Source organism: Lepisosteus oculatus, chromosome 3, assembly GCF_040954835.1.
Source record: "Lepisosteus oculatus isolate fLepOcu1 chromosome 3, fLepOcu1.hap2, whole genome shotgun sequence".
Taxonomy (NCBI): Eukaryota; Metazoa; Chordata; class Actinopteri; order Semionotiformes; family Lepisosteidae; genus Lepisosteus; species Lepisosteus oculatus.
The window spans coordinates 41,816,678-41,827,087 of NC_090698.1; the positions used below are offsets into that span (position 1 = coordinate 41,816,678).

General features: G+C 37.9%; 1 protein-coding gene across 1 annotated transcript in view; it reads left to right on the forward strand.

The window, feature by feature from the left end:
• serinc5 (serine incorporator 5) overlaps positions 1-10,410 on the forward strand; it is a 50,621-nt gene that overhangs the window by 34,927 nt on the left and 5,284 nt on the right. The window contains exons 6-11 of the mRNA XM_006626726.3: positions 1,969-2,180; positions 2,458-2,553; positions 3,950-4,073; positions 6,322-6,391; positions 6,906-6,945; positions 9,927-10,071. Of these exons, the coding sequence (XP_006626789.2) occupies positions 1,969-2,180; positions 2,458-2,553; positions 3,950-4,073; positions 6,322-6,391; positions 6,906-6,945; positions 9,927-10,071 (687 nt within the window). The remainder of the gene's footprint in view (positions 1-1,968; positions 2,181-2,457; positions 2,554-3,949; positions 4,074-6,321; positions 6,392-6,905; positions 6,946-9,926; positions 10,072-10,410) is intronic.

Here is a 10,410-nt window from a genome sequence, read left to right on the forward strand (position 1 = left end):
GTTATACTGCTATTTCCTTAGATACGCGATTAAAAAATAATGATTTTTATTAAGTTTTTAATAAAATGCTTTTACTCACTCATAATCTGACAATTTCAGGAAGACTAAGGAAGGACTAAGGGAATTGTCATCTGTTGTTGAAGCTCTGTGAGCTCGGTGACTTTGAGACCACTTGTTATCCCAAGTTGTTTGAATCGCCACAATTCAAATAGAGAAAAAAGAGCTGACTGCCAAGATTTAAGATGTGGCTGTCAATGTTGGATTAAAAAAAACACGTTGCACCCGACGTTAGTTGCATTGCTTGAAAAATAATTTTATTTCGAGAGACTGGATAAGTAATTCAAGTGTGCTCTCTCGCTCGCTCGCTCGCCCTGCACTCCCCCCTCTCTCTCTCTCAATTCAATTCAAGGTGCTTTATTAGCATGACAGATGGGTACAATCAGTGTTGGGTATTTACTTTGCTTTGAGATGCCACTTTTAAAGGTGATATATAAAATCAAGGCTTTAACTTGCTTTAACTCCGCAAGTCTGAATTCTTGTGTCTGTCCTATCCGAACCCGAAAGTATTACAATATGTATCTTTATAGCAGGTGGTGTGCAGCTTTTTAGTATAGATTACACTTTTCTAAAATGTATTTAAAAAATAAAAACAATTACAATCTAATCTTTTCACGTTTGATCCCAAGATCCCAAGAAAAATACATCTAAACGGGGAGAAAGCTATGCTGAAAGTTTATTAAGATACTTAGAAGACAAAGATATCAATTTATGTTGCATTTGTCTGATTGTGAATAAAAAACGCATATATTTAAACCTGCATTTGCGATTTAAATCAAAACGCGATTTAAATCAATATAAATGTTTATATTGTAACGCATAGGTGACTATTAATTGTTATTAAAATGACTTAAATTCGATCATGTTGTGATATTTAGAAATATAAATTTGTTTGGTGCGAGTGAGGTTTTATTTAATCTCTGACCCAGGGAAACGTTTTATTTTTTCAAAGAAATGTTTGTTAAAAAAAAAGTCATGACTCCAGCAGGATTCGAACACACAGGGTGTGAGGTGGGAGTCAGGAACCTAACCCACAGCGCCACCGGCAAGGTCACATGCAGAGGGCTGAAAAGCACTACAGAAACATTATCAACAGACAATGTACAGTGTGTACTATTCTTGTTTTGTGGTACATGAATATAATTATATTGTTATTAATTTCTTTAGATACGAGATTCCATATTATATTCCCTTTTAATCAAATTCTAAAAGTATTCTTGTTGACTACGGTATCACATTACTTAAAGACGTCGAAGCTTAAAATGTTTACGGAGAAATGGAATACTGGTGTGTATTTTTTATTTAAAGTACCGAGACCAGCCATATACTGTATGTTTATGTTCCAAAATTAATGTAGTTTATGGCCTTCACACGCGTTACAGTATGCCCCTATTCTTTTTATGCTCAGGTACTAAGATTTCCCTTCAGTGGTAAAATTCCATATGAATATTCAATGCTAAAACGGGCACAGTAAAGACATTTACTGTAAATCTTTCTACGACCGACCAACGGACCACGAGTGCCCCTGTCGGTCAACAAATCACGTACCGCGGTATTTTATTACGCCGTAGCCAATTACCTCCGGTACGTGTCTGTACCACGCACTTTGAATGGCTGCATCTGTAGAGATTTTTTTTTTCTTGGGGAACAAGAATTTCTCTCTGGATTGCAAGAAAACTAGATCTAAATATCTGATAATCTATAATATTACACCATACATGCATTTTATAAACCGTATATACCTAGGTTAAAAAGAGGCAATGGACTTTTTCAGTAAGGCACAAGAATGTCTTTTCACTTAGCTTTAGGAAAAGTTTATTTTAGTAAATTCTCACTTAGCTATGTCTGTTTGAATTGCAGTTCTTCTGCTTTTTTTAATCTCACTGTGCCCTTATCTGTTTCCTCTTTCAGGACATCAGGCACCAAGCACAACAAACTGTGGTACGCGGCCCTGGCTCTGAACACCCTGATTCTGTACTCGGTGGCAGTTGGGGCCCTGGTTGTGATGATTATTTTCCACACACACTCCGAAGGCTGCTTTCTCAACAAGATTTTCCTTGGCCTCAATTCTAGCTTGTGCTTATTTGCTTCATTTTTAGCCATCTCGCCATGCGTTCAGAAATGTGAGTAGTTAAGTATTCCTTTCTAACATGCATGAAGTGTATAGATGGTTAGTGGAGAAAAAAGGAAACACCGATGTTAAGTCACTTAATAGGATATTGGTCCACCACATTGGCCAGTATTGGTTGTAGTTGCAGTGGCATAGTGTTTGCCATCATGTTGCTACTGGAAAGATGCTGCACCATTTTGAAGTGAGAAAGTCAATCAGCTTTGCCTATGTTTTGCGTTTTATGTTCCGTTTGTTACTTTTCTTAACTTGAAATGATCTTCGCCCTGCAGTGAAGCCAAACTCAGGCCTGTTGCAGTCAGGAGTCATCAGTGTTTATGTCATGTACCTCACATACTCTGCACTAGCAAGCAAACCCGCTGAATACTGTGAGTATGGCCATTTCATAAAGGAACTGCATGGTCTTCATGATTTCACTTTTCTACGCATTGTTAGCCAAGACAGGTAGATTTATTCTCAGAACTGGGAAGAAGACAGGAGATATATTTGGATTAGCTTATCTGAGTAAACTAAGTGTAATATTCAAAGATTGGTACAGCCTTCTTGATGTATCTGTAAATCCTAGGAGGAAAATCATTTACATTCCTGTGATGCTCACACAAAGATCATACGTTACTTGATACATTTAAGAACAGCTTGTCCTGAAGAAGCCATTTATTATATTATGATAATACAACAGCACATACGTTTAAGTTACAAACCATTCTGAATCATTTTACACTTGCAACCCTAGATTCCGATATGCATTTGATATGATTAGTAGGTAAGGCTTATTTTTTATGTTTTAGCTGTAACAGAATTTCAAAACTGTATGTGTTAAATGGTCTGTGCAAGTCAAATACTTCTGTGTTAATGATCGGAGTCTGCAAGTTTATCATATGTAAACACTATAGAAGAGACATTGCACATTAACCACATGTAATCCATAAAGCAAATTCCAGATCAGTAGCATTATTTAGAGTTGTTTTACAATGATATGGGCTTCTAAACAGTCAGAACTGGCGTTCGATTGGGGTTAAGAACCAGTGATAATGCCTGGGCATGACGTTAGTCCCAGATTGACAGAGAGTATTGATTAACCATTTCAATTTAAGGAGTAATCATATCACTTTCTTTCCTGCTGTGTTACTGCCGCCAGTTTGGTGAATTTTAAGTGAATAGGCTTTCACAAAGAAATTTGTGGATGATGCCATTGATTTATATTAACCTTGTATATTACATAGATCTATGGGCAGCATGGGGGTGCAGTGGTTAGCATTTTTGCCTTTGACTGCTTGGGGTCCTCGGTTCAATTGTAAATCTGGGGTGCTGTCTGCATGGAGTTTATATGTTCTCCCTGTGTTTGAGTGGGTTTCCTGTGGGTGCTCCAGTTTCCTCCCACAGTCCAAAAACATGGGTAGGTTAAGGTTACTGGTGGCCTCAGGCAAAATAAGCCCCGATGCAAGTGTATGCATGTCTGTGTTTGTGACTGTGTGTGCCCTGTGATGGACTGGCATCCCATCCACTCTGCCATGTGCCTGTTGCTTGCCGGGATGGACTTCTTCTTCCCTATGTACTAGATGAAGTAGTTGGAAAGTGGATGGGTGGGTCAGATAGAACTGTAATTTTTATGATTCACCTTTGAAGCGATGCGTGAAATCTTTAACATAAAATTATTGCGAAGTCAGCAATGCTCAAGTTAAAGGTTTTTGCTTTATGGTGTGATTAAAATGTCATGTGTAAAATAAAGTTTTGTTTATTAATTCGTGCTCAATTCCTTTGCAGATGTGGATGAAACAGGTAGAAACACTACCATCTGTGTCCCTCCCTTCAACACTGATTCAGATATCAATTATACCGTCAAAATTTTGGGTGGAGTTATAATGGTCGGTTGTGTGGTTTATTCCTGGTAGGTTTGACCTTTAATTATTTTGCCTTCATTTCATTTTAGTAAGAAAAACTGTTTTTCCTCTTCATAAACACACTAAACACACTAAAAATTGAGAGTGAAAAATACTCCCTCTACCTGACCCACATAAGTATAGACACAAGTAACAATCTGCCCTTTCCTTGTGATTCTTCACATTATTCCTTCTACCCATTCACTGCCCTTGCTGCTGCTTTTTGGCTCGTTCCAATTAGCAATTGTTTGTCTGTGTTTTGGAATGTTATCTTCATCCTCAAGGTTAAGTTCTGCACCGGACAGGACAGCTTATTCAACAAATTACATAATATTTCACTGGGTTTCACTGGGTTTATCAGCAGCTGACAAATTAATTTAGACACTTTTGCTTGTGCTTGGTAATCCATTTCCTGCTTTTTCAGTTGAACAGCTAAACTGTCTCAGTTCTACTTCTTCTGCTCTATATATAACTTTGAATCGTATCTTCCAGTTCCTATAATGCCAAGCTAAGACATGTGAGCGATGACAGTAGGAGTGAGAAATGTATTTATAAACTTTAGAATTTGTCATTCATTTTTAAAATAATGGAATCTTGCATTTTTTTTCTTTTAGTATTCCGTAGCGCTTAAAAGTGTTGTTTTATGTTCACCACAAGCATAGTACACATTGAAAACTTAAAACTTCAACTTCAACTTCAGAAAAAAAAAACGTTTTGCCCATTTTATTAGTAAGAGTAAAACTGCAAGGACAAAAATGCTAAAACACAGTAACTTTCTTTTTTCGAAGCTGTAAGTGTTGATGGTTGTCCTGAGCCAAATTTCAATAAAACTCCTATGGTTATTATAAAAACCAAAACAAGGTCGCACTGGAAATAATATTGAACATATTATTGAGCATCAATAACCACTAGTGAGCAAAATAACAAACACTCAGTAATTTCTCAGTAATATATCGGGATAACTGAATAGAGTGGTACAGTGGAGTACACAAAACCCCATCTGCTTATCCTCAGAATTCTGTGGAAATCTCAGTTATTCACCAGAAACAATAATAAAGAGAAGTCCTTTCTCCTGGTTGCTAGAGTTGACTCCCTCCAAGACATATACAGCTATCTGCACAAAATAGTTAATATATTTCCATAGGTATGTCCACACTCAAATGCAAACAGAGAAAATCGTAAAAGGATTATTAAAGGCATACAGGAACGTAGGGCAGTCAGTGGGTTAAAGTGGTACAAATTGATAACTTGTGAGAGAAAGACTAAAGGCATACTGTAAGAAACAAGATACAAGTGTTCTTGGATATAAAAAAAAATAGAGAACCAAGGTCACAGAAGCTGGAAAATTAGTAATTATGCATTTCATCTCTTTATCTGCCCTGAGAAATGTAGCTTTACTTGTACATAAGCCCTTGAAAACTTGCATTCTGTGGCTACCCCCTGCAGTGGCTTCAAAGTGTTTTCATGTTTGGAGACAATTCTACCGTGAAGTAATCTCTCTAATTGAACCCTGATGTGTGAAAACCAGTTAAGCTGTCTCTGATGCAGCTGCAGAAAGTAAAAACCGGTCATGGTCCATACTCCTTTTGTCCTAATTCCCTTTTACCACTACAATTGTCACACAAATAAGTTACATTTAAATTATGCTCGTCATCTCAAAGGATCCAGAAGCACTTTGCATTTAGGAGGGGACCCACTAAAGCTACAGTATAACCTATGATCAAGTACAGCACATAATAAGTGAAGAACAGCAGGCATTGTAAGCCAGTAACCACACAAGGCAGAAGATCAAGTGAACACGTAGGAAATTGCTTCACCAGAATTTAATGGGACTTAAGTAGGTCAGATTGTGTAAGACCAAAGTGTTTAGATTTACATGAGTAAATTTAGCCAAGACACTGTAAAGACATTCGAAACGGGACCTTGGTTAAGTGTTTCATGCAAGAACCTGTGTTTTCTACAGCACAGTGTTCCCTGTCATTAAATGACATTGATTGGTCTAGAGGGTAGAGGCTCATCAGCTGGTCCACCAATACCTCTTTGTATCACCATGGTGTTCCTAGGAGGTTTCCCATTCCAGTACTGACTACTCTCAACCGTGCTTAGCGTATGAGAATTGGTTAAGAACTGGCTACAAGAAGTAGTTCTGCTGTTATACTGTAGATTCTTCAAGACAGAAAAGGTTCAGACTTTGCTGTGAGAAATAGAAATGAAACGCAAACGTGTTTTCACTTGGATTTTGCGTTTTCATTACAGTTTAACATCTACTACAAGATCAAGTACTGCAGCCTTAGGAGTATCCAAGAACCCTGTTCCCGAGAATGAGGTACTCTATGACACACTGAAAACTTCCTCTGGCATAAAAGCAGTTGCCCACAAGTTGTGCACAATTTTCATTACCCATTTTAGGTAAAAATTAAGTGTTCTGCGAGTGCTCAAGCTAGGGTAAGGGTTAAGGTTTGAACAACCTCTAGGAGGGGACCCACTTAACCTAAATCCTATGATACTATGATTCAAACACAATTCACGTGATTAAAATATAATTGTGGTGCTGAATCTTGTGGTGCTGCACAGGATTATAAAATTCAAACCCCACAGAATTGTTACCAAACTTAACATAGTGATCTATTACTGTGGTCAGGGTATTGCTGACCATGCTTGAACATGCTGGTACACATATGCCCACAAAGTTTCTTCTAATTAACTTGTTTTTTTAGGTGTTTTCTCCCTCTGTCTATGATTGTGCTTCACTGTCAGCAGCCTCTATAGACTAAGCTTGTTGTTTTCAGTGTTTCATTCTCATTTCAAAAAGTCCTAACATTTACTTATTATACTTACAGGTAGCACGTTGCTGCTTCTGTTTCAGTCAGGAGGATGAAGGTAATTATCACTTTCTTTATGCGTAGAGGGGTTATTTTGAAGATAACTGAACAACACAGCACAAATGTTAACACAAAAATATATTTCCAGTTTACAGATGAAAAAACTCTAAACCAGAGGCTACCCACCCCATGAGAGCCTGAAAAACTAAACTAGCAAGTGAACTTAAAAAAAGACAGGTTTAGTAGCCCCTGTGCCATCAGTCATTGTCTCCAAAGATTGTAGATCTCTTTCCCTGGCAACCTGAGCAGTAGGGAGTAACTCCATGAGAACCACTTCGAGAAAGGCAAAGACTCAGTGGCATCTGGAAAGAGTGTATGGCAGGTACCAACATAGATCAGTTAGCCTTTTAGCAGGAATAATGTCAGCCAGCCACACTCTTTTCGATATTATCAAACTTCAAGGAAAGTCAATCCAAACATTTTCAAAGAACGTCTTCCAATTCAGTGACATGAGGGAGCCAGAGCCTACCTTGGCAAGCAACAGGTGTAAAGCAGGATACACTCAGGATAGGATGCCAGTCCATCACAGGGCACACACAGACAGGAATGCACTTGCACCAGAGCCAGTTTTCCCAGAAGCCACCAGTAACCTTAGACTACTAATATGTGTTTAGACTGTGGGAGGGAACAGAGCAAATGACATGTCTGTGTGTACCCTGTGACTGGCTTCCCATCCAGAGTGTATCTTGCCTTGTGCCTGAAACCTGTAGACGAAACCTATGGGGTGAATAGACAAACTCCCTACAGACAGGGAAAGTCATTGTTCAGTAATATAACCAGTTACATTCTTCTTATGAACCATTGATAGTATTGAACAGACCTTTTCCCAAAGCACGTGTACACTACATTTACAAACCATATGGAATAATGTACTATTGCTTCTTGAGAAGACAGAGTACGCTTAGACAAGTCAATAACATGCATTAGAAAACATCACAAGCGAGGGGTGGTTAAGTAAATGCTATGGATAAACTTAAAATGGATCAACTGGTGGTCAGGACTTTTAGAACCCCAATTCAAATTTATCCAAATGATATCATTAGAAATTCTTCTTCCTACAAGAGATAGATCCTTTTTCCAAATACTGTTGACCCTCGTGTGGGATTAAATAAATAGCTCAGATTAAGAGATCCCCCTTGTATTCAGTATTTTATGTAAAGTTGAGCAATGGAAGCACTGTGTTTCTGCATTATGTTTCTGTAGGAAAAGTGGTAAGAAAAAATAAAAGTACTTGGCATTTTGTAACACAATTGAAAATCTTGGACGGTTCTTAAAATTCTTAAAATTTTATCCTGAATAATGTTGGCAAACACATAATTACCTTACCCAATAAGTACAGTAATTAACTAGCTCAGGCATTGACAAAGGGACAGCATTGTAAAAACAGGAGGATATGAGAGCCATTTTGTTCCGGTTTTAAGTCTTTTTACTAGGCGCTAGGCGCCACTGTATATAATTAAATATGAAAAGCAGATCTTGCAATCAGTATTAAAAGACTAAATTTTCCTTTAGTTTTTTCCATGTAACTGAAGCTCTATCTTGAAACCAATACCTTGACTGGATGCAGCATAATTATCCGGAAACAACATTTCACAAAGGCAATTCTAACCAAGTTACCAAAGCTCTCATAAGTAAAAAAGTAAAGTAAATTAAATAATGTTCCAGCAATCTTAAGAAAGAGCAGTGCAAACAAAGAGACTGGGCTGAAAACGGAAAGCAAAAAAGGTGTGTTGGAATAAATGAGATTAACAATAATTGAAGAATATTTGTACAAGACTTCCCTCTGCTGGTGGGAAAGAAACTCAAGGAAAAAATGTTTCTGTTTTTTCAAAGGCCTGTGCATTTAGGCTTGATAAACATTTTAAATGTTTTTAAAGATATATTGACCTTAGTTAATCTCAAGAACTCTTCTTTAACGTGTTTTTATAAATTATATGGTTCATGCTCTATTCAAAATGTGTAAAGCATCTATAAATAAGAGTTCAATAACCGCAGGCAATGAATAATGATCATTAGAACTTCATAACATAACAAATAGTTTTGTAGTACAATTAGATGCAGAGACAATGTGGTGATGCATTTTAAAAATACATAACAGTATCAAATTATGACATTTAATAATAATACTGAAGCTAAGCAGGTGTGAGCCTGGTCAGTACCTGGATGAGAGACCTCCTGGGAAAAACCTAAGGTTGCTGCTGGAAGAGGTGTTAGTGGGGCCAGCAGGGGGTGCTCAACCTGTGGTCCATGTGGGTCCTAATGCCCCAGTATAGTGACGGGGACGCTATACTGTAAACAGACGCCGTCCTTCGGATGAGACGTAAAACTGAGGTCCTGACTCTCTGTGGTCATGGCGTTTCTCTAAAAGAGTAGGGGTGTTACCCCAGCGTCCTGGCCAAATTTCCCATTGGCCCTTACCAATCATGGCCTCCAAATAATCCCCATCAATGAACTGGCTTCATTACTCTGCTCTCCTCCCCACTGATAGCTGATGTGTGGTGAGCGTTCTGGCGCACTATGGCTGCAGTCGCATCATCCAGGTGGATGCTACACATTGGTGGTGGTGGAGGGGAGTCTCCATTACCTGTAAAGCGCTTTGAGTGGAGTGTCCAGAAAAGCTCTATATAAGTGTGAGCAATTATTATTATAACATTTAACTTGCTTATCAAGTGGATTTCTAGTCACATAGATTTAATATCAAAGCCAGTATACTGTAAGTGAGAATCACAATTTTCCCATGATAAAATATCAGAAATAAATATTCTGGCCAACAGGACTGTAAATGTGACAGTAATTGGGTTATTTTAGTTGTATTGTTAGTCCAATACATAACTGTAGTTATTAGATTATTCTTATTAATGTTCTAGCTCCAATGCTTTCATATTACCATTGTATATATTTTAAAGTGGCCTTTGATCTGCATTTGAATGAAGATACCCATCCATTATTGTCCTGTTAACACCTGTGTTCTCTGTGCAGCGGACTACTATGTGGATAATCGAAGAGGGGGACAGAAAGTGATTTATGATGAGAGGGAGGGTACCGTCTACAGCTACGCCTTTTTTCACTTTGTCTTCTTCCTTGGATCTCTCTACGTCATGATGACAATCACCAACTGGTTCCAGTAAGTAAGAGATTATGTTAAAGATATAGAGAACGTAATATGCACAAGGAATGGCATAATTGTTTGATAAAACTGTACTGCGTATAATGCTTTTTACCATAAATGTTACAACTACAATTTTAAGTTTAAATACTAAGTGTTGCACTGGTCTGTACAAATAGTTTACATGAAGCTCACCAAATTTTGATATAGCAGAGCCCAGTCCAGTGGTAGTGTCACCAAATGCTTTTTAAAGTAAAACGATTTTTACTTCAGTCATCAGCAAAGCCCTGGGCCTAACCTACACTGGAGTGGTAAAGGATAAGAAAGTGAATTTCCTTGAGTGGCCCAGCCAAAGTG